Source organism: Eutrigla gurnardus, assembly GCF_963514095.1.
Source record: "Eutrigla gurnardus genome assembly, chromosome: 2".
Classification (NCBI taxonomy): Eukaryota; Metazoa; Chordata; class Actinopteri; order Perciformes; family Triglidae; genus Eutrigla; species Eutrigla gurnardus.
The window spans coordinates 6,324,285-6,350,295 of record NC_139916.1 but is presented as its reverse complement, the minus strand read 5'-3'; the positions used below and the strand labels follow the sequence as shown (position 1 = coordinate 6,350,295).

The 26,011-nt window shown below is 38.3% G+C and overlaps 1 protein-coding gene across 1 annotated transcript; it reads right to left on the bottom strand.

The window, feature by feature from the left end:
* Positions 1-10,789: 10,789 nt before the first annotated feature.
* Positions 10,790-18,122, bottom strand: slc6a22.2 (solute carrier family 6 member 22, tandem duplicate 2). Its single transcript, XM_084029700.1, has 15 exons — positions 18,100-18,122; positions 17,097-17,262; positions 16,851-16,985; positions 15,386-15,526; positions 15,217-15,301; positions 15,007-15,139; positions 14,764-14,898; positions 13,483-13,586; positions 13,262-13,386; positions 13,054-13,166; positions 12,842-12,979; positions 12,522-12,624; positions 12,304-12,404; positions 11,484-11,654; positions 10,790-11,254 (listed from the first exon to the last, which is right to left on the bottom strand). Exons 2-15 carry the CDS (start codon positions 17,254-17,256, stop codon positions 11,102-11,104), a joined length of 1,797 nt encoding a protein of 598 aa, XP_083885826.1. The 5' UTR covers positions 17,257-17,262; positions 18,100-18,122; the 3' UTR covers positions 10,790-11,101.
* Positions 18,123-26,011: the final 7,889 nt, after the last annotated feature.

The window sequence follows — 26,011 nt, the reverse complement described above, 5'->3', positions numbered from 1 at the left end:
TCGCTCAGCTTTTTGGGGCTTTCTAGACTCTGACTCCTGCTGCTGGGCTGCGGCATGAAAATTAGGTCAACACCTGTTATTCAATATTCTCTAATATAATTCCCGAAGACAGGGACGCAGAAATGGCAGCTGAACATTAGAGGAAAAGCAGATAAGAATATAAAATTCACACAGCAGCACACAGCAGCACACAGGAACAAATAGATGAGAATAGACTGTTAGGTGTTCAACTTGATAGTCATCTGTCTTGGACACCACACATATCTAATCTATGTAAGAAGCTGGTTCAGACTGCTGTTATGGTTGGTAGAATAGCCAAATATTTACCCACAAAAATATTAAGACAAGTGACCCACGCTTTAATAGTCAGTCAGGTGAATTATTGTGCTGCCGTTTGGGGTAATGCTGGAGTGGGAGAAATAAGTAGACTCCAGGCTGCACAAAATAAGGCTGCAAGAATTATTCTTAGATGTCCAAATGATACCCCTGAAGAGCGATACAAAAAACTAGAGTGGTCATATATCAGGGATATAATAGCTAGAAATGTTCTTAAATTATTTTATAACTTACATGTTAAAAAGAAGCCAAAACTGTTCCAGCAGGTAAAAGACAGACATTTAGTTAGCACGAGAGCAGCTAGCACAAGTGATTATGTTTCACCCAGGACTAGGCTTGTAACCGGTAAAAGGATGTTTTGTTTTCGGGCTGTAAAGCTATGGAATTGTTTACCTGATCTCACTAGGAATTTACCAGAAAAACATTTTAAACAAAACATTAGGGGTATTTTCTAAGAAGTATTTGAACTTTTTTATTTTAATTGCATGACTGTGATTGAGGGTATAGTTTTTATTTAATATTATCTGTATAAGTTTTGTTTTGTGTGTATAATGCCATTAATGTGTTGTAATGTATGTTTTTTGGTTTGTGTCTGTTGTATATTGTGTTTCAGTTATATTGTATTGTGTTTGTATTGTATTCTGTAATGTTTTTATGCTATGGACTCTTGGAAGAATAGCCCAATTGGGCTAAAAGAGATCCAAATAAATAAACAAACAAACAAACAGCAGTTTCAAGTGGGACTGCAAGTGCAACATGGCAGGTTGGATGCCATTGTTTCCTGAAAATGTGAGGATTTTCAAATAACTATGGCAACAAAAGCATCACGTGTGCTACCATAACGATTGCTTGGTAAGAATCCTGACAATGGGAACTATGGGAAGTGACCACAGTATCTGCAAAAGCTACACGATGCTAACAAGATACTAAGGTTCAAAAAGTAAGGACGTAATGTTACTGATATCAGTCATCATCAGTACGAAGGTTGAAATCCTATAACAAATTAATCAAAGGAAATCATCAGATTTGTTTTGTTTTGAGTCATGTGATTTGATCAGACATCATTAGTGGGATCAGCTCCAACCTGGTCTTGATTTAAGGCGAATTACAGCTGGCAGAGTGACAGTTTGGCTGACTGGTGCGCAGTGCGCACAGGTCACCAAAACCTCACAGGCAGGTTTCCACAGTTCCAGGCACATTTAAATGCAATAGATAATCACAACAAACACTATTTAATGCAACTAATTGAATTAACACGTGCATTTATATCTATTTAGATTGTCCCGTCACATCTGACGTCAGATCAAAGGCAGATGGCACGCGTAATGGAAACTCAGCCTCTCGTACCAAAACATCTACCTCTCCCTCTCCTGTTTTTCATATCTATCCACTGCTAATAAAATCTGTCTATGCCTAAAAAAATATATATATATATTTATTTTTTTTAATACAGCACTTTTGGGGATCGTGTTCTGCTTGTGCTGGTCTCGCGCCTCGGTTGTTGGTGTCCGTGGAGAGACGCGCAACTTTGCCGCGAGCTGGAACCGGAGTTGGGGCTGCAGCTGGTCTGAGCGGGGCGCGAGGTCCCGGTGTCCCGCCGTTCTGGTGTTGGACGGGGAATCCGGTGCAGCTGTGGAGCGCAGATGATGAAGACGGTGATGATGATGATGATGATGATGAATGGCCCGGCCGGCTCTGCAGGCACCGGGTTCTCGCCACTATTATGTCTACTGCTGTGCGCCCTCACCCTGTTTTGTGATAGACATGCCTTAAATGTGCCTACAGTTTCTATAGTGATATAATATCGGCATTATAATTAGTATGACTATGATGATTTTTCATAATATTTTTGGTGCCCCCTCAGCACTTGGTGCCCTACGCACAGCGCGTGATGCGTGTGGTGGGAGCGGCGGCGCTGCTTCCGTCATTGGGTTGTCAAGTGACGAAACTTGCACTGCACATCGCCTTAGCGCATTAAAGGACATGAGTTCGGTAAAGTTGGAAAGATATTCACAGATTCGAACTTCCGGGATCAATAAATCTGAAGTGAAACGTTTTTCAAACACAAATGATGCCTCTGTCCCACATTAATATCAAAGACTACGAGCTACAAGGACCAAAACCCCGATTTCTTACAAAAATAAGCCGTCCTCCGTGCGGAACGGAGAACATTCATCTCTATGCGCAGCCGGCAGCCGAGCCAGTGCGAGCAAGTGCGCAGGGACCGTCTGCAAATTGCAAGACGAGAGCAAGACGCTGCAAACAAAAATCAATAACTCCACTGTTATACAATACAGAGACTCCAAAATCACTACACACAGCAAGGGCCTCCTCATTGTCACACTACAACAGCTGTTTTGATCAAATTTGCCTTTTTATAATTTTGCTGAATTTTTTTAATGGTATTAATCATTAATATCTTACTATATTAATCAATAGCTCCACTGTTATACAGTACAGGGACTCCAACATCACTACACACACCAAGTGTCTCCTCACTGTCATACTACAACAGCTGTTTTGATCAAATATGCCTTTTTATAATTTTGGTGATTTTTTTAATAGTATTAATCATAAATATCTTGCTATATTAATCAATAGCTCCATTGTTATACAGTGCAGAGACTCCAAAATCACTACACACACCAAGTGCCTCCTCATTGTCATACTACAACAGCTGTTTTGATAAAATGTGCCTTTTTATAATTTTGGTGAATTTTTTAATGGTATTAATCATTAATATCTTACTATATTAATCAATAGCTCCACTGTTATACAGTGCAGATACTCCAAAATCACTACACACACCAAGTGTCTCCTCATTGTCATTCGACAACAGCTGTTTTGATCAAATTTGCCTTTTTATAATTTTGCTGAATTTTTTTAATGGTATTAATCATTAATATCTTACTATATTAATCAATAGCTCCACTGTTATACAGTACAGGGACTCCAACATCACTACACACACCAAGTGTCTCCTCACTGTCATACTACAACAGCTGTTTTGATAAAATATGCCTTTTTATAATTTTGGTGATTTTTTTAATAGTATTAATCATAAATATCTTGCTATATTAATCAATAGCTCCATTGTTATACAGTGCAGAGACTCCAAAATCACTACACACACCAAGTGCCTCCTCATTGTCATACTACAACAGCTGTTTTGATAAAATGTGCCTTTTTATAATTTTGGTGAATTTTTTAATGGTATTAATCATTAATATCTTACTATATTAATCAATAGCTCCACTGTTATACAGTGCAGAGACTCCAAAATCACTACACACACCAAGTGTCTCCTCATTGTCATTCGACAACAGCTGTTTTGATAAAATGTGCCTTTTTATAATTTTGGTGATTTTTAATCATTAATATCTTGCTGTATTAATCAATAGCTCCACTGTTATACAGTACAGGGACTCCAACATCACTACACACACCAAGTGCCTCCTCATTGTCATACACAACAAAAAAACAACAGCAACTATAGCCTCTCAACTAGGTCTAAAACTATAGGAATACACAGTCTTAGTGGCTCACTCCTCGGGTCCACACAGCTTCTTTGTACAGGGGTGTTGTTAATGTTGTCAGGGTAAACACACACACACGGTACATTTGTTTATGACCTGAGGGTCAGGTGAACCCAGGACTGGGCATTAAATGACAGGTGAGTTAATAAAAGGAAACATTTGGACCAAAATTTAACAATAACAATTTAGCAACATATGGGAATCTTGCTTTTCAAGGATACCTGTTCCAGACCTAAACATTACAATCTCTGGTAAGAGCTAACCAGACTCACCTTCAGTCTCTTCAGTTCGGGGTGTTACATAAGTCACAATAGAGTGGAACTTGTACATGATGGTTGTATACAGATTGTCTGGGGATGACCGCAGATGCAATACCCAATGAAGATACTGCATGGTATTATTGCATGGCATGTAGTGATTTTGGAGTCCCTGTACTGTATAACAGTGGAGCTATTGATTAATACAGCAAGATATTAATGATTAAAATCACCAAAATGATAAAAAAAAAAAGGCACATTTTAACAAAACAGCTGTTGTCATATGACAATGAGGAGACACTTGGTGTGTGTAGTGATTTTGGACTCCCTGTACTGTATAACAGTGGAGCTATTGATTAATATAGGAAGATATTAATGATTAGAAATCATCACCAAAATTATGAAAAGGCACATATTTTCAAAACAGCTGTTGTCGGATGACAATGAGGAGACACGTGGTGTGTGTAGTGATGTTGGAGTCCCTGCACTGTATAACAGTGGAGCTATTGATTAATATAGCAAGATATTAATGATTAATACCATTAAAAAATTCACCAAAATTATAAAAAGGCACATTTTTATCAAAACAGCTGTTGTAGTATGACAATGAGGAGGCACTTGGTGTGTGTAATGATTTTGGAGTCTCTGCACTGTATAACAGTGGAGCTATTGATTAATATAGCAAGATATTAATGATTAATACCATTAAAAAATTCACCAAAATTATTAAAAAAAGCACATTTTATCAAAACAGCTGTTGTAGTATGACTATGAGGAGGCACTTGGTGTGTAGTGATTTTGGAGTCCCTGTATTGTATAACAGTGGAGCTATTGATTAATATAGTAAGATATTAAAGATTAAAAATCACCAAAATTATGAAAAGACACATATTTTCAAAACAGCTGTTGTAGTATGACAATGAGGAGGCCCTTGGTGTGTGTAGTGATTTTGGAGTCTCTGTATTGTATAACAGTGGAGTTATTGATTTTTGTTTGCAGCGTCTTGCTCTCGTCTTGCAATTTGCAGACGGTCCCTGCGCACTTGCTCGCACTGGCTCGGCTGCCGGCTGCGCATAGAGATGAATGTTCTCCGTTCCGCACGGAGGACGGCTTATTTTTGTAAGAAATCTGGGTTTTGGTCCTTGTAGCTCGTAGTGTTTGATATTACGGTGGGACAGAGGCATCATTTGTGTTTGAAAAACGTTTCACTTCAGATTTATTGATCCCGGAAGTTCGAATCTATGAATATCTTTCCAACTTTAAGGAGAGGAGAGGAGCTCATTTGATTGGTGAAGATCTGAATTGGCTGAGTTAATCCCACTCCACGCCTTGTCTACTTGATCTTTTATTTTACTTTGATATTTGCGTTATGTTTTTAATAATGTCTCAATTATGGAATAAATTGGAGTTTACTGGATTTCAAACATTTGGATTCCTTTTTGCAGTAACATGTTCTCATATCATCGATATAAACAGTAGTAAAAGTGGTAGTAAAGTAAGACATTTAAATTTAAGTTTGTGCTGTATACGATGCTTTAAAGAGATTTAATAATACAAATGTCTATGAAATCCTATGATCTTACATTGCTTAAGGTATTTTCAGGATTCATGGTAACCTTGTTAAAAGAGACAGGAGAACGGGTGTTAATGTGCCTGCACAGTGAAAACACACAGTGAGAGGGAGATTAGTGTAGAAGCTACTGTTACTTTTTATTCCTAACAGATCATCATCCAGGAACGTCACAGAGGGTTTAAAATCTGTCTGAGTAAATCCCTCATATTAAATTTAGAAAATCAATATGAGGATAGATTTTAAGGTCGGGTAAAACACATTCCCTGAAACCGTTCATTTAAGGATTTGTACAGTTGTATGTGCTATGTCAAAATACAAAATCATTCAAAGTAAATGTATAATTAATAACAATTCAAAATACATATTTATGTAACAAAATGAAATATCCAAAATGTCAAAAACACGTTTTATAATTTACTTAGCAATATAGTCTACAGAAACATTATGTGAAATGATCCTTATCCACACTAGTGGAACTCATCACAGGTGTAATATGGATGGAGTCCAGAGTACCTTTATGTTTCAATCCCACTTTGATGAAATTAGTAATGAAAAAAGTAATTAATTAATAATCAATTTAATGACTTTACCTGCATCATACCTCTCATGTCTAACTGTGTTTTTCTTTCTCCCTGTAATAATATGACTCTTTGAGACTATGCCTGACTGGATGCATACATTTAAGTGTTCTTAGGTTTAGTTTGTTCTAAATGATTTAATAAAAGCAGTCTTCCACTTATTTGACTTACTCTGCATATGCAGAACCTAACACAGATCAGACAGCATCACTTCTATCCGAGGACTGTTTCATTTGATGTGTTTAAAGTCAAAGAAATGAACAAATTGTGTCTTTTAATTGTGAATTCATGCTGTTATTTTTTTATGAGAATGTGATTGGATTTCCAGTAAGAATACAACCATGTATGGTAATGCCCTGGATGTACGAACAGGAAACCATCTGTCACTCAGCTTCCATACCAATTTGAACAAGTGGGATTTACCGACCAAGGAGCTTGTGTTTATCTGCTTAGCATCCAAAAATTGTCACTAGCAAGCTGTTAAACCGGAGGGGTTTGTCCCTTTCTAATCTTCAATCCTCGCAAATTGGATTCACACCTTGTGCGCAATACCGAGGCACTTGGCAGGTCGGCTGGGAGTCAGAGCACACGTTAGAGGAGACAGCTGTCACTTTCATTCACGTCGTCTTCAACAGTGATTACACACACCGGCTCCAGAGATTAGACACAGACTGAAGGTCAAATATACTCTATCATGCTCTTTTGATGACGATGATGTTTAGGGGACATTACATAGACCAGTGTTGCCTCTAATAAATCACAGTATAACAAAATGCAATGTTAGCTGCTCTGTTTTATGATTGGATGCATGTTTGTCCAATTATTTAGATGAAATAGTCCAAACTGAAAACTCTATCTTCATCTCTAGTTAGAGAATAAGTACTTTGATCTTTACCGTAGTAAAAGTAGTAATACTGCAGTGTAGAAATACTCTGTTAAAAGTACTACATTCAACATTTTAATTCAGTAAAATATAAATAAAGTATAAGTAGGAGTACTTATTATAGCCTACAGAATAGCCCATTACAGAATGATGTTTATTATATTATTAAATAGAATTATTGTAGCTACATGTGAGGTTTATTTCTGAGTATGCTTCTATATAGATATAGAATATCATTTAGATACTGCGTATATATTATATGTGTAAATTCAAATATACACTGTTGCCCATAAAGTTGGAATATTTGTTTTCAAACACAATCCTCTGTTTAAAATGCATCAGTAATCATTTATGACCAGGTGCAATAATTACATTATACGTCCCAATTACCCAGGTGATATTAATTTATGCATAACATTTGTTTGGTGCTATAAAATACGAGACATTTGCAAAATATTCCAAATTTATGGGCAACAGTGTATATAGGCCCATACTTTATGAATAGATAGATAGATAGATAGATAGATAGATAGATAGATAGATAGATAGATAGATAGATAGATAGATAGATAGATAGATAGATAGATAGATAGATAGATAGATAGATAGATAGATAGATAGATAGATAGATAGATAGATAGATAGATAGATAGATACTTTATTGATCCCGAAGGAAATTCAAGCATCCAGTAGCAATGACATACATAGAGCATACATTATACATTAGAAACTATACAAAAGCTATATAAAATACAAAGTGAATGCATCTTCCTTTGACTTTCTCATAATAAATAAGTGACATGTTTTATTTTGTCCCTTACGTTTAACTTCCAGTGCAACTTACTGAGAAAATGTTGACTGAATGATGTGATGCAATCCAACATTTCTCATTAAAAGTTGGATTTGCATCAATTTGTGGCCTGACGAACAGCAAACAATCAAAGTAACAAGCGACCAAAAATACACTTCTTTAAAAACTACAATGTATAAAATGAGACATTAAAACCTGTTTTAGCATGATTGAAAGGGGTCAGATAGGTGATTTGCTTATGTAGGGCATCTGGAGAGCTGAGCTGTAAATGAGATTGATATAGAGGCTTGGAGAGACTGTCCAGCCCGGGGCAGGTGAGGAGACTAAAGCTTGGATCAAAAGGGTGCCTGCGTCTTGTGCAAAGTCACACGTATACACAGCAGGTAATTGGGATTAGTTCTCTGCTTTACAGCTATGCAAGTACTTAACACACTCCTCTGCAGGTTAAGTGTATCGAAAGTGTAACAGGAAGTGCTGTACCTAATCTGTTAGTAGGTTAGGAAGACACATTACATGACCGCTGTAGTGCATATTGTTACACGTACACACGTTTGTTTACAGTGTGTATATGTAGAGTGGGTTAATAGGAAGGTGAACATTGCTAAAATCAAATATAAAGGGAATAGGCACCATGTTAAACTATTGAGTCCTCTAAAAATGTATCAAATGGGTCGTGATGTGTCTGAAGCGCCCTCTTGTGGTCCATTTTAGCACAGCACAGTTCAATCTCAGCAAATTGTGATACAAACTCACTTGCCAGTGTATTATGTACGCCACACTAAAATCAACACAATCTATTGCAAAGGCCAGGCAATTAAACCTGCATTCATGAATGTTATGAATCATCTTTTTAATTGTGTTGATGCAACTCTTTTGTACAATAAGACCATCTTTGATGCTCATCAACTGTTTTTGTGCTTTCCTCAGATACGTTACTCCTATTGTGTCCACCTACTTTATAATATCAATGTGGGTGGACAGAATATCAAACCAAAGGACGAGCTTCACATCCCCTTCTGTGTCACTGTGTAATGTGACGCCAGCTGTCGCCCTCCAGCGGAGAGAAGAAGCATCGCTGCTAATTTCTCTATTCCTTATTTTAGCACATACACGTCAGCTGTAGCCTATTTATTACAACATTAAATATGCAGTGCGCCCCCCTCCTTATGTTCGGACAATGTTATGGACATATCTGCACCACTCAAAGGACAGTTCTTAAACCAAAGGCTGGCTGGAATCTCTAGGAAAAGTCATGTGAAGAATAAAAGGTAAAGGGTTTAGACGAAAGAAAGAAGGAGCACTCAGCTATAAAGATGCAGCTACAGTTATAAAACAAGATCACAATCATCTTACGTTACATCTTCTTCCACACATTGAGGAAGGAAAACAAACAGCATGCCTATGACAGGTTAACATTTGCTGCTGAAGCGCCCTCTGGTGGCCGACATTATAGTTCAGCATGGTCCAATATCAGCAAATAAATACTGTGTATATTTTATTTATTAAGACTCCATATTTTGGTTTGAGAAAATGAATCAAAATGTATTTATTCATGTATTTATAAAAAAATTAAATCACATTATATTTTTATATATATTTTTTTTAAATGTTGGCATAAAATAATTAAGTGTTAGCCTATCTTTGTTATAGAAAGATAGGCTAGATGTTATAGGTGATGTATGACAGGGGTCAGATACGGTATGTCTGTGTTTCTTGTATAACTTACAAGGTACATTAATAATCCTACAGAGGGGAAAAAACAAATGTGACGAAATGCTCATAAAGTCATATTTAGGATACTTTATTGATAAATTACAATCTATGTGTTATAATGTCAATGCGGAGGGGCTGGGTATGGGTGGAAAAACTCTGGGGGAAGGGGGTGTATTCTAAGGAACATGCTGTTGGCACAGGGATTATTATAGTGGTTATTTATTTATTGTTTAAAGAAGCTTAGTTTTGAGGTAAGGAGCTCAAGTAAAAACAAGGTTTCCATACAATGTTAAAAAAAACACTGACATTCAAATCTGAGTTCTTTCTTCTTTTTTCTTAGTTTTTGTTAAAAGTATTTTTGAAGTTTGAAAATATATAATGTAAAATATTACTTGCTGGATTTTCACACACCTGAAATTGGAAGAAAAGTGTGTGAAATTATCTTCAGAATGCCAAGTATCTTTATAGCTGTAGAGTGATGTTTACCCCTGATGTACAGAGTGTGTAAGCAGTAAGCTCTTTGTGTTTATAGTGGAAATATAATACAGAAAACCTCAGGTCCTCAAGCAAAGAGGGAAAAGTAGTGCTTTACAAAATTAGAAATAGTATCTGTATGTTACTGCATTTTGGTATAATGACAGTTTGTACACAATAGGTGTTATGTTGCAGCCCATATGTGTAATTATACATGTAAACTGGTTGAACACTCGTGTATTTTATTCCTTTGGAATTTAAATGAGATGGCTCTGAATAGGCGATGCATTGAATTACAGCCTGTGTACCAAGATTTCCCTCAATTTGAGGCGTTAACGCACACAGGTCTGGTCTGTTATACAATGGATTGTTAAGTTTTGTACCTCTGTACCTTATTACTTATTCACTAAACCTATTTTTTTAACAAATTTGCAAACAAAAGTCTAAATTCATTTGACTTTCCTCTCAGATTTCTTGCTTGTTCCTGAATACCTATATATGTGCCCTATATTGAAATTAATAACAATAATGATCATTTAATTTCCTTTTTTAAAGCATCTTAGAATTTTAAAATGAATGATGAAAACATCTTTAGAATATTGCTGTTATTGTTAATATTGTTGACCAGTTTTTGACATATCATGTTTGTCAAGATAATAATAAAAAAAAAAAGAGATTTCAGTTAATAATATTAATACAAAGCCTAGATACACTGTATATAACACTGTTCATGGTTGAGTGAAAGACATGTTTACTTCCCAAAAACAAGCTTAGTTCGTTATAAAACCCCTTCTCCCAGACTTTGTATTTCTCCATAACAACAACAATAATAATGCAGTTAATGTTGAATATTGCAAGGACACAATATTCCTCCAGTGTGATTTCCAAAAGCATCTGCACTCCTCAGGCGTATTGTTCTACTTCAGTTTCTTCTTGCCGTTTAAAAAACAGATGATCTCTGGTCCCCTCTGTCAGCAGGGATTTCTATTGCGCGTAGTGTGTACAAGCCTGTGAACGTCTGAAATGCATCTTTATTTGATGCCTTTCTTGCAGTCGGTAAGTCCTTCGCTGGAGTGCACAGAACTTTCAGTCTCTGTGGGGAGAAAAACAGGACAGTTTCCATTCATGGTTAAAGTATATTAACTCGAAATAACAAAATTTCACGCAGTGTCATAATAAACATCAACTGCCAATAACAAACAATTCTGATTTAACTTATTCCCACATACTCAGAGTTACATACTCTTAAGTGAGGTATTCAGATATGAATCCATGCCTTAATGTTTTTTTAGTTACTCTTGTCTGACACTGTGCGACTGTACCTGTCTCAGTGTTCCTGGAGTCACGCTCACAGCGTACAGCATCCACAGAGGGGCCATGAGTGTTGAAGAGAGCGTGAAGCATCCTCCGATGACGTAACCCCACCAGGGGTATTCATAGCTGTTGTTGAATGTGAGCGGAGAATATTTGACCAAAGAGAAGAGTAAAGTGAACTGAAACACAAGCAGAGAGAATGGAAGGTGTTGAAACACATGATCATATTATTCATCATATTATTAATTTGGACTCACAGGAAAGAAAATTCACAATTGCCTATTGTGTATTTTATGTGACTGTAACTGTGACGTAAAGTAAAATTTACACCAGCTGACTGGTATTATCCAGTCATAGCATACGCAACGGCCTTCATAACCTGTTTCCAATTCATAGTTCTGCATATGAATGTAGAAGTAGAAATACACATGGATATTTATGGTTTCAGCTTCATTAATTTCTTGAAGATGTTGACAGCAGATGTTCCTGAATTTCCCCTAGGGGATCAATAAAGTATCTTTCTATCTGTATCTGTCTGTCTATCTATCAGCTACAGATTAAGATATATATGCCAAAAAGATACTGAAAGTTCTTCTTATAACAATATAATTATAATACTATACTACTCAATATTTCTTTAGGAGAAACAATTCAGTAAAGATTCCTGTGTAATCCCAAATGGCATTAGATAGCAATACAGTAAAAACCACTGGTCTCCATCTGGTTGAGACATGGACTACCTTTAGGACAGAAGCCTCTGGCAGCTTTCAGATACACATATACAGAACAACGTTTCAAGGCCAGCATGCCTGCTTTTCCCGTACTTACTGTACAGATAGCTGGTGTGAGGTACTGCCAACAGTATTTCATAAACAGCCAGGGCCGATATCCAATCATGTCCTTTATGTTGTCATACTGACGATCTGCACCTGAAGACAATAAGTAGCGTTAATTACATCAGCGTTCTGGAAACTTTGGCATCTCAAACTTGCAACCGTTACACAGCAACCGACAGTCAGATTTCACCAGTTAAAAGTTCTTCTTACCATAGACCCATCCAATACAGACAGACTGAAGAACAGCAAAAAACAGTAGTGTCATCCCACTGCAAGCATAGTAGTCAAACAGCTGGAAGATGTAAAGGCCTCCCTGCAGAAATTAAATCGACATTGTCAATGCATCATCCACAATGTTACTGTAAAAGTATTCACCTTATACAGAAGTACATTTATTCTACAAAAGTGCATTCATGTCAATAGTACCCTTAAAAAAAGGTTATTTCTTCTTTTAATATTTACATTGCTCATTCTGTAAATCAAGGCTTAATTGGGTGAAGAAATCAATTATCAAAGTTTTCACCACTCACCTCCGTGACCATCAGAAGCCCAACCAGGAAACTTCCGACAGAAAGGGCAAGAAGCAGAAGTTTACGGCGACAATTGTTTTTAAAGAAGTCAGGATACATGTCCGAGATGGTTGTGACCAAAGCCTCTTGACATACAAACTGTGATGAAAGAGAGAAGTTACAGTTGGCTGAATTGGCTGAATGGTGTGTGAATCTATTGTAAACAGACTTACCTCACTGTCTAATCCTAAAAAGATGACCATGACAAAGAATGAAATAGCCCAGAGCTGGGGAAGTGGCATCATAGCCACGGCACGGGGATAAGCAATAAAGGCCAACCCTGGACCTGCAGAAAGAGATATGGAAAAATGGTCATATTCTCTTCCATTGTTCAAACAGTATTCACCTGGGTTTCCATCAAGCATCATTGAGCTTCCACACCTGATTCGGCCACCATCGATATATCCACACCTTGCTCCTTTGCCATAAAACCAAGCACAGAAAAGATGGCGAAGCCGGCTACAAAGCTGGTTAAACTGTTCAACAGGCACAGGTAAACACAGTCTCTGTAGCGAGAGAGTAGAAATAGAGCAAAATTAGTAATCCTGTACTCTAATCCAAACCACAGGAAGAACTGGAATAGAGAATTAAGAAACACAAACCTGTAGCAGTTGTTGCTGTACTTGTTGTAACTTCCTAAAGATGTCAGAACACCTGTGCAAACTCCATAGGAGTAAAAAATTTGGCTGCCAGCATCCATCCATACCTGAGGGATTTGGATGGGTTAATGTTCAGGGTGACACTAAGAGCTACTTAAAACAAAGTATTTCAGTTGTTTTCCTACAATTTCCCATTTAATACAATATCCACTCATAGCAACTTAAGCATGACTGACAATTTAGTCTGCTGCTTTTAAACGTTTTATACTTTAAACTGCTAGTTAAACAAGTAAACAAAACAAATTAGCATTGGTTAAAGACTGAGTGCTGGATTCATGTAGCTGCTGAATGTATTCATGATAAGCCTTGGAGAGTTAATATGTGTAAATAATTATCAAACACATTCTAAAGAAAGATGATGAAAGAATGCAAATGCTTCAGGAAATACATGAAGCCTTGTGTGTTGATTGGAGGACTCTGAGTGTTAGCTAGCTAGCTAGCATTGCACTAGAGAATGAGATGTGAGGACAGCAGCTAGCATGCTAAAAGCAAGATGCCAGGGATCGCAATACCAGTCAATAATAATTCATAGGACTTATATAGCGCTTTTTTGGATACTTAAGGACGCTTATGCTTACCCTGAAATAGTTTACGTTCTCATTGAGTTTGTTGACCCTTTGACCTCATGCACATTGCACAAACAACATCAGCAAACATGATGGTTTCTATTTGTAGCATGCACATTCAGCTGACTTCTTCTGTACAGTCAAACTCCAGTTTGTCTGAAGAGAAGTTTACCTTAAGTTGTGCTAATTTCTATTTCTTGAGTTGTGAGAAACCAGCGTTGAGGGTGCTGCTGCTGTTTGCTGCTGCTGAAGGTTATCTGTTTAGGATGGAGCAAAAGATTCCACCTTTAAGCAGAGCTCTTAAATCAAATTAGATTGTACCAACTACCCGCCACATTATGGGGGATGGTACACTTTTTTATGGATCCAGAACTGTGTTGCACATTTTGTAAATTGTATCTGTTGTTTTGTGGTAAGAAAGACTCTTTTTTTGGTAAATCCACCTGGAACTTCTCATGCTAACTACAATGATGAACTTAGCATGTTAGCACTGACTCTATGAGCATGTTAGCATGCTGATATTAGCATTTAGATCAAAGCACCACTGTGCTTATCTACAGCCTCATAGAGCCGCTAGCCTAACTGCAGACTTTTGGTCTTGTTGATGGTTATATTCAGGCACTGAAAGCACTTGGTTCAGGTTAACAAAAGGTCGTACCTCTGGATCAGCGAGGCGGGATGGGTCTGGGTAGAGGTAGAACATGATTCCTTCTTTGGCCCCTGGTAATGTAAGTCCACGAACAAGCAGCACCACCAGCATCAAATATGGAAATGTAGCAGTGAAGTAAACCACCTAAGACAGAACCAACCGTTTTTGTGTTACTTTTTAAGATGAAATATTTTCAGAACAGAGTTTACATGGAATCAGATATTACAAATGAACATTCAGCTTGTTCTGTACCTTTCCTGTGGACTTCACTCCATTCCAGACACAGAAGTAACACATCACCCAGGCAAGAATCAGACAAAGGGCCAGGTCCCAACGGACATTGCCAATTTCTTCAATTCCACTGGACAAGCCTAAGATTCTCCTCCTGTAACAAAGTTTATTAAAGAACATGCAACAAAAACCCTGCAGCAATTATATGACACTTTAATCAGTGTTACTTACTCCCAAAATTCTACAACCGAAGACGTGGTGTTTCCGTACAGGGAAGGATGGGACGATTTATTGTGACCATGCTCAAAACAGCCATCTTACAAGAAAGAATAAGAAAGGTAGTGAAGTGAGCGCATTAAACAGTTTCATTTGTCATCGCTGGATAAAAACTTTTTAGTACCCGTGTTCCAGCTGTTGTGACAGGTTGCCCATGGGAGCTCAGACGTGAAGGATGAAAACAGGTAGAGAAATGTCCAAGCCAGGATGATGATGTAATACACACCAGTGTACAAAACAACCACTTGGCTTCCATAACCCAAGCCTGTTGAGAGACACAGATGTCATTACACCTTTAAAAAAATCACTATTAATGTTGTTACTGTACGCAAGTATATTGAAGCTATTCTACTATATTTCAAGAGTTAAATGATACTTTCATAAAGTACAATATATTGTTTAAGATTGAACATGTGATTCCCAATTTATTTTTACTTCTCTATCCCTCTACTGATTATCCTCTAACAGAATAATCAGTGTGTAGTTGGGGTTCCCTTGTTACATTTCAGACTTCTCCAAGATGTCAAAACAAGTAAAAATATCCAATATCTAAAAACAAAAAGGTTAGAGAAAAGTAAAAAAAAAAAAAAAAAAAAGCAAATGGCAAACAAATTTGTGTAGCAGAACTTTGACCACTAAACACTAGAATATGCGCGAGGAGTGACCCATTTCACATACGCAGTCATTTTAGCCATTGTGTATATAAAAATAATCAGTGCTTTGATGGCCACAGTCACACATGGTAACAGCCAGCAATGGTAATATGGTCCACACACTTTTTAAGGTCGACAAATTTTTAATTTGCGGTCAGCCAAACCCCAAACAATTCAACCACACTTTTTAAATTGAGTTTATTTTCACATTGTAGGGTTAAATGTTACATTTTCTGTTGTTTTAATTCATATTTCTTTGTACTTGAGTTACCATGTTTGTAGGGAGGTCCCTTCCTGGTGGAGCAAAAGGTGTGGCCAAGGTTGGAGGACTGTTAAATCCTTTTGGCTGCCCATCAGGCCATACCATGTGCTGCCTTGTTGGAGGGGGGTTTGGGTTTAGTTTTTGTATTAGTTGAATCTCCATCTTGTTTTGTGTGTTGTCTGGTTTGGCCAAACGGGTATATAGGTTTGTTTGAGATGAACAGGCCTGAAAAGTAGACGAGGGTCACGGTGGGGGGGGGGGGGGGGGGGGGGGGGGGGGGATGAGCCCATTCTGTGCAGGCTGGGCTCATCTTGAACAAGCCTTCCTTCATATCTAAGTTGTTAGGTCAGTTTGTTCAGTTAACACTTTGTTTCGTTGCTGTTATTTTGAGTATAGTTTTATTATGCTGACCTCTTGTATAGGCCTAGATATTAAGCTATTGATTTGTTATCCTACTTGCCTCACTGCTTGGTCCCTGACAGTGCAGCTTTGAGTACAAAAATCAGTGAGATAAATTAAAACCCACTGGCACTGTAAATAGCATATTATAAAATACAATACATTACAACACAATCTCATACAAACTACATCGCAACAATTTGTATTCACAGTTAAACAGAATTGATTGATAATTGCTGATTAAAAAAGTGTGTTAAATTATTATGAAGACTTACCTTCAAAAAGAGGGCAGATTTTTCTCCAACATGTTATTCCACCCTGACTGGTGTACTGGCCCAAAGATGTTTCCAGCAGGAAGAGTGGGATGCCACAGGTGAACAAAAACACGACATAAGGTATGAAGAAAACCCCTTGAAAATAAAAATGAAATATCTTGTTAACATATTGACATAATTGCATAAATGTATGCAGGCTGCAACACAGTAACACAGTATGATGTACACCTGGTCACAATGATTTACCTCCTCCATTTTTGTAGCAAAGGTATGGAAACCTCCAGACGTTTCCCAGACCGACAATGTGTCCCGCTGTCGCCAGGATGAACTCAACCTTGCTGCCCCACTGCTCCCTCTGCTGAGGTTTGGGTTGAGCAGGTCCTGGTCTCATCTCATTTTGGTCCATTTCAACCTTTAGTAAGAATTCAAATCATTGGAATCAGTTTCTCTGAGCATCTAATAAGGATGCAGGTGGGTTTACATAGGAGTTAGTTAAAAGCATGGTGCACCGGTATCAGACCCTGAGGAGCACTGACCAAGCGTCGGTATATGAGATGAGATGTTGATGCAGGTATAATGTTTAGTTATAATGTTATTTTTGCATGTCAGCATGCTAACGTTTGATGATTAACACCAAAGTAAAGCTGAGAGTGATGAGAATGTCATTCATTTTGCCGTTATTTGGTCAAAAGTATGCTGTTTGGCCTAAATTATAGCGGCATTAGAGAACAACTCTGGATGTCACAAAGTCATAAAGGTAACCATGAGTGTCTGATAGTGATATCAGGCCACAGATGGTCAAAATGAAGTCAAAGCAATTAAAATGTTGTTAGGGGAGATTCGCTATAGTATCTTTCTTTCACTGTTGTAATTCAGAAGGTGTCTTTTTATCCAGCTGTGGGATGAGGCATCCATAATTTAAACAATAAATAACACAAGGACGCTCTTTAAATAGTAACACTAAGATTAAACAAAAATATAAATAAAGTCAGCACATTGTAGCCTCATTAAGTGACATTATTATTACAGGACTAAAGGCCTTCTAGTATAATAGTAAATCACAGCAGATTATGAATGACAGTATATTTTGCATTGCTAAATCATATACAGATAGTAAAAAGTAAAAAGATGGCTGATACACATACATGTGAATAAGTGGAATACTGACACTTGTTTTAAACTTTAAGCAATGTTCAACAAAATAAACAGGACTATAAAATGAAGTCCAACCTGAAAGAACACACTTTACCTTAAGCAGCTGAAGTGTTTCCTCCTCAGTTGGCTTCTGAAAGAAAACACCAGGCCTTCTCCAAGAACAAGAGGCGTGTATTGGGTTTCTGTGAGGCGTGGCCACCGAGACTGACTTAACCAGTCTTTTCTTCTTCAGACACCAATAGAGCAGGGCACACACACACACACACAGTGTAAATGTTGGTATTATGTGTTTTCCGAGATAAAAGACATAACCAAGTGGGGGATGGGGGGTGCCTGTTGTTGGAATGGAATGGAATTGTTTTAAATATGTTCTTATTTGTGTATTTGATCAGATAAACTGGCCACAAACACGATGACCTACCTATAAAAAGAGCAAGGTATTTTAGGTTTCAGGCCTGAATGCATGATCATTGACTGAAAACTGAGAGAATAATAGATTCAAAACCTCAACATCAGAATACCAGGAGAAACAAGGAGCCTGACGAGCTGCTGCTGAATACAGAATATACTTTAGAAAGAAGCATTTCTGTAAAGACTTGTATTTTGTTTTTTTATTTTTTATTTTTTTACACACACTGTATCCTCATTTTAAACAGTACTAATTTTGTATGCTTCTCCTGGGGGCTAAGCACCCCCCTGTCATTAAATCCTAGTGATGTCCCTGGTCCAACATCTTACATCTCTGTAAATGAGCCCAATGTTTGTCAGTCTGGCTGTGAGTGCGGTCAGATAAAAGGGGTTTTGTATTTGCTGACCTCTTACCTTGAACATAACTTCCTCCAGAGCAGGTTCCGTGTGTTGCTATGGCGATCCACCCTGATAAGTGAACCACCGCTGTAGGACTGAAAAGCAAGAGTTAAACCTGAAGTTACCTCACAAACCCCAAATCCTGCTTCGAAATACAAGTGTTTACCACAGGAGAGTTCACAACAACCTGGAAAAGACTGGAAGGAGGCGACTCAGGGTATATTTACTGCAGAGCGGATTGGTGACCACTATGCTGAGTGCAGGCAGGTGTGGAAGCAGGGGGAAGTTGGAAGCAAAGGAGGTGAAGACTGAAGAGCTTCAGGAAGTGACACACTTACTGGAACTAAATCCATACAAACCACATTTATTGTTGCAGAAAATTATGTTTTTTACTTCCCATGCTAAAGTGTCATGCCCTTTGTCTTTGAAATCTTTGCTACGCAATAGTAAAGAGACTAATGACTAAAAGACAAACAAAAACTAGCACAAAGCATTACAATTAGGTGATAAAAAACCTTAATCTTCATCGATTGCAAGTGAGATAGTATGATATAGCAACATGACCTACACTACATGTTAATTAGAAAGTTATCTAACCATATACAATTTATTGCCAACATTAAAATGTTAATATTGAGTTTAGTCATGTACCATATATATATATATATATATATATATATATATATATATATATATAGCGTGTTAGTCCTGCTCAATGTGTAACGTGTCCTGAGATGACTTTTGTTGTGATGTGATGCTATAAATACACAAGAACCTCCCACTGTCACACCTTTCCTCAACCGTCATTCCCTATAGATCCCGTCTACTACAATTGCAGCAAGACTTTTGACTAGAATGGTAACTTATCTTATTAACTTAATTCATGAAAATATGACAAAATATGACATCCATCCATCCATCCATTTTCTACCGCTTATCCTGTATTCAGGGTCGCGGGGGGGCTGGAGCCAATCCCAGCTGTCATTGGGCGAAGGCAGGGTACACCCTGGACAGGCCGCCAGTCTATCACAGGGCCGACATGTAGAGACAGACAACCATTGACTCTCACATTCACACCTACAGGCAATTTAGAGTCACCAATTAACCTATCCCCATCCTGCATGTCTTTGGACTGTGGGAGGAAGCCGGAGAACCCGGAGAGAACCCACGCTTACACGGGGAGAACATACAAACTCCACACAGAAGGAACCCGGGCCGACCCGGGAATCGAACCCAGGACCCTCTTGCTGTGAGGCGAGAGTGCTACCCACTACACCACTGTGCAGCCACAAAATATGACAAAACTAAACAAAATTATTTTAGTGTCATATATTAATGTTGTGAAGCATGATAAAACAAATCTATCTGTCTATATATATGTGTGTGTCTGAGAGAGAGAGAGAGAGAGAGAGAGAGAGAGAGAGAGAGAGAGAGAGAGAGTCAAATACAATATATCTGTAGGCACTAGAGGGAGCTAGTGCCTGCTCAAAACTGAAACTGAACATTCACACACAAATATAATTTATTAAGTGAATGTTTCATTTGCTTCTATGTCCATGTCCTGTCTGTCTGTAACCTCTGCATTCCAAATCACATACTTTTCCTTTTTCTTCTTCTTTTTTTTATTTTTTACTTTTAGTACATACTGCAGCTGCTCTTACATAAGTACAAACTGTTGCATACAGCATGCATTTAATAATACCTCCTCATAACATTGCATATTGAACTTTGACCCTCTCACTCATACATCACTGTGCAAAGGATTGTGATTCAGGAAAGCATGCTGGCTTGCATACTGCAAAATGTGACCAGATGCATTAGGACATCCTTGATGTTGGAACAGAATGTTTCAATTTAGAGATTACTTCCCTAAATAAACGGTTAAAATAAAAAGGAGTTGTTTTTTCTATCAAAATGTAAACATTTCAGAGAATGCCTGGGTTATTTTGTACCCAGGTCAACACAAGTTGTTATGCCTACATGACAAAATAGGTCATTTGTCAGTGCAAAACAACCCATATGACCCAAAACGGTAAGAAGGTGTGTGGTCATGGTTATAAAATGCTCAGGGCAGGAAAGGAGAAACGGTGGTGAAGATTTCGAGAGGCGACGGGATAGGAACGACAGTGGTGTCCGACAATTCAAGCCCAACCACCCACCCAGACCTACACCTTGAAATAGAGATTTTGTGGTTGAATATGCGTATCCAACAAACATTTACATATAGAACTGTAGGTTATTTTAAGCATTTGAAAACATATTTTTCTGTCCTTCTGATTTACTATTTGACTGTGATTCTTATGTGTCTTGTTTCAACCTGTAATACAAAAAGGAAATCAATTATTAATCCAATGCAGATTGAACACCAGAACATCTCCATGTTTATAATGCACGTAAATGTGTTTCAGTTTTAATACATCACCTGCAGTAGTTCAGAATTAGCTTAACCGTTAACATGTAGGCTACATATTGTACTCTGAATGTACTCTATGTGCTTTTCTTGTCGTGAAATATATATATATTTTTTTTTACCAATAGCTGTCATAAATCATTAAGCCTTCATCAGACACAGCTTCATTGGCCAAGTATGTGTCCACATATTAGGAATGTGTTGCTCTCAATGAACATACACGGGAATAGAAATACAGCTGAAAAACGAGGACAACAAAGCCACAAAAGGGCAAACATAAGGCTGGAGCCGATCCCAGCTGGCATTGGGCGAAGACAGGGCTCACCTGGGCCGGTCGCCAGACTATCACAGGGCCGAGACGTAGACACACACAACCATTTATATTCACATTCACACCTACAGGCAAATTACAGTCATCAATCAAGCCTACGTATTTGTTTTTGTTTTTTTATGACATATGATGTAAAGGAGGGCCAGGATTTTATAAGCATTTTGCTTCTGTCTGCTCCTTCTCAATGTATTCGATTTATGGATGAATGTGATTTATGTTTGTATTTCTTTTATTTTACAGTATGTTGAATGCTAGAGATGTATAAATTAAATAAATAACCCTGATAATAGTGTGTATTTACGTGCTAAACGTGTCATTAAACTGATATTAATTGTTCTGGCCTGAGGGAAGAAACTGTTCTTGTGTCTGTTCTTGCCCGTTCGCTGACTCACAGCAGGTTGGCATCACTGATTCTTGAAACCAATTGGCGATGGATGTGCAGAGAATAGACTGGATGCTTGTAGTGTAGAACTGGATCAGAGGCTCCTGATGCAGGTTGAACATCCTGAGTTTTAAGATCATTCCAAACGGATAATAGTCTATAAAGTCTATATACAAACCTGTTATATGCTGTTATCTTGGTTAGGACCAAAATTACAAGACATCCTTTATTATAATGGTAAATGTGTAAGTGATAATACGTCTGTTACACTTCAAGATTACAAGTGTGTTTAACTTGTGTTGTTGCCTCAGGTGGCAGCTGTGTTTCTTTGAACCCAAGCTCCATGCTCATAGTCACTTCGACAGAGGCTGCCAAAAATAATTCATAAGCAACCAGTACAATGATTTGTCCAACATCTTGTAACTACACCTGTGTAGCAAGCTTCTCCATCAAAGATCAGCAGAACATCTCTCAAAGCCAAACTGTTCACTATTAACCAGCAGAACTATAGCGGCTGAACATAATGGATCATTTATCAGCTAAAGAGCCAGACATTCCCCTCAGGTGTCGGTGGAGTAAACTGCAGTGTAACTGTGGGATGTGTAAATCAGCAACTGTTTGAGAACTTATTTGCCACAACAACGTATTAGGTACGTCAATGTCGTGTTCACAACTTTTTCCATAGCCTCCAAGGGACCAAGGAAAGGAAAACAAACAAGTGTTAGGAACAGAAAGAGACAACAATATATCAGTACAAGCAAGAAACTAACAATACATTGAACTAAATCTACGCATCAAGCACCGGACACTGTTGTGAGTGTGTGTGTGCTTCATATACTTCACATCCATTTGTGGTATTTGACACAAAGTGTGTTGAGATCATCTGAGTTTTGTGGTGGAGGGGATGGCGGACCTCAGGGTGCCTGTGTGGGACAGGGCTCAACGCAGAGGGACAGAGAAAAAGGATCATCATGGGTCACCAGCTGTGCTTTTGTGTAAGAAAGATTTGCGGCTGTGAGAGTTGTCTCAGATTAGTGTGTTCCCTGTTTTGTTATTATCAGTTGTAGTAGCAGTGGATGAAGCAGTAGAAGTAGTACTCCTATTTGTAGCAGTAGTTGTTTAGAAATACTTGGCAAAAAAATAGTATTAGAGGTAAAAGCAGGGAATATCATATCAAGCTGGATATCTTGATAGTTATATGGTTTCTGTAGCTGAAGGAATGCAGAAGTAGTTAGAGTCCAAAAACAAACCTACAGAAAAAATGAGTTACAAAAGTTAATGGTGTGAATGCTGATTGAGCATTCACACCATTACCTTGCTCCTTCCTCAGCTGGTCCTTTGACTAGAGCAATTCAGAAAAAAACATCCACCAAGCCAACCTTCAGTTCCACGGCCGACAACCGTGTGCAGGTGTGCAACCTCTTATTTAACTCTTGTAAAGGAGCAGTGTCGCCACTGGAATTGGGGCACTAGCAGGAGCTTCGGTTAACAATATATAGTCATTTATATCAATAAAATATTGATATTAATTAATAAAAACGGGGTGAGTGTGTGTGTGTTTTACAAGATGGCGACTGTGGGTGTCAACCAGTCAATCATGTGGAGTGGGGGTGTTCTTTATGGGAGGCTGTGTGGTCCTGCCTGGAGAACAGGTTTTTATATATGTGTATAATTAGTGTAATGTATGAGGGGCCGTCAGGGACATAATTCAGAATTACCTCTCACACACACATGTGAAATGCTTTCATATACACTACTGAAACACTCTCACATAAACAACTGAAAAAGTGTTTGCTCACACACACTACTGAAACGCTCTCACACACACTACTGAAACGCTCTCACACACACTACTGAAACGCTCTCATACACACTACTAAAATGCTCTCATACATACAAGTAAGACTCTCTCACACACACTACTAAAACGCTCTCACACACACTACTAAAACGCTCTCACACACACTACTAAAACGCTCTCACACACACTACTGAAACGCTCTCACACACACTACTAAAATGCTTTCATACATACAAGTAAAACTCTCTCACATACACTACTAAAATGCTCTCGTACACACTACTTCACTTTAATTTGTAAGAGGATTTTACTTGGTTATATGAGAGCGTTTTAGTAGTGTGTGTGAGAGCGTTTTAGTAGTGTGTGTGAGAGCGTTTTACTTGTATGTATGAGAGCGTTTTAGTAGTGTGTATGAGAGCGTTTTAGTAGTGTGTGTGAGAGAGTTTTACTTTTATGTATGAGAGCATTTTAGAAGTGTGTGTGAGAGCGTTTTAGTAGTGTGTATGAGAGCGTTTCAGTAGTGTGTGTGAGAGCGTTTCAGTAGTGTGTGTGAGCAAATACTTTTTCAGTTGTTTATGTGAGAGTGTTTCAGTAGTGTATATGAGAGCATTTCACATGTGTGTGTGAGAGGTAATTCTGAATTATGTCCCAGACGGCCCCTCATAGTAATGTATGTAGAGCCGTTAGGTAGGTTGGATAAGTGAGCGTACAAACTGTTCTAGATCACTGACAACTGAACTAAGGTTACACACTTAACTAAACAGAAAATAACTTTGAAACATGTCATCACATTCCCGTCCTTGACGAAGGGTTGGTTGGTCCTCTGAAGAAAGGTTGCTGTCTTCAGGTTCCTGTGAATGAATGTTGCAGTCGTTGAAGTTGTGGATGGAGGAATGTCTAGTGAGATAGGAATTCTTGTCTTTGTTGCAGAAACAGGCTCCGACAGCCAGCTTGTTTGGCTGTTTTGAGGGCGCTGCTTGGGGGCTTGTGAACTGTGGTCCAAATCCCAGGAGAAAGAGGAGACATCTGTTCAGGTCGACGTCTCAGTAGGAAGAGGAGTCCAGGTCAAGGTCACAGGAGAAAGGGAGATCCCAACTTGATCTGCTTGGTTGGAAGCAAACTTCTACTGCAGTTGACCAATCACAATGGAATCTGGAGTCCACGGGTACATGTCGGTGACACAGGCCTGCAGACAGACGGGGGAGAGGACACCCAGTGTGACTGGTTTCACACAGAAAACCGCCTGTGGAGGTGCATAGCTGTGGTTCCACACAGAGGACCAGTTCAGAAACAATTCCATCTGCATCCATGATTTGTTTCATAGACACAAACCTTGAGGTCCCAACAACCTTTTGGGGCCTGTGTGTTGGTTTGTGCCTTCCATTCCTTTTCCAAGTAGGCAATGTGTTAATTGGTCACATATTTATAATCTAAATGATGACTTTCTTGCCTTTAGCAGCACAAAAAGTTTAATCTGACAAACTGACAATACCAAAGGTGGAGTCCTAGTTAATAAATGATGTCATCCCAGCTGCTACTCTCACTCTTAGTTTAGCCAGTGGACGAGTCTGAGGAGCGGCAGGAAAGATCCTCTTCTCCACGGCAGGTAAAGACACTTTTCATCGTTGAATTTTCATCTTAATTTGCATTAATTCAAAGTCTTTAAACATTTGTCAACTTTCATATCGCATTTTCAAACCTGGAATGCCACCATGCATTACAATGAAAATGGCTCACTTCCATCAAAAACAATGAATGGGGTGAACTTTGAGCTAAATGCTGTTGTGTTTAAAATCTTTACCATTTTAGTGAAGATAGTAAATTAAGTAAATTGGTAGGATGCTAATTAGCACACGGCGTAGAGTTTGACGCTCTCTGTAACAAGTTAAGGGGTTTCTAAGGTTGTTAGGATCCATCCTCTATCATAGATATACATTCAATTTCACTAAAAAGCTAGATATCAAACTGGTGGTGCTATATGAGTAAAATAATTGAATCCTCTGTGGTTCATATTATGTTTCTGTTTGGAAGTGTTGAACATACTGCACATTATATTAATACCCACAGAGGCACACAGCTAGCCTGCTGTCATCCAAATCCCCACCTCTTTACTGACAGACCATGTGTCCACAGTCTCCGCCTTAAGTTGCTCATTCAGAAACCCACAACACCCCCTGCCCCCTCTCTCTCTCTCTCTCTCTCTCTCTCTCTCTCTCTCTCTCTCTCTCTCTCTCTCTCTCTCTCTCTCTCTCTCTCTCTCTCTCTCTCTCCCTCT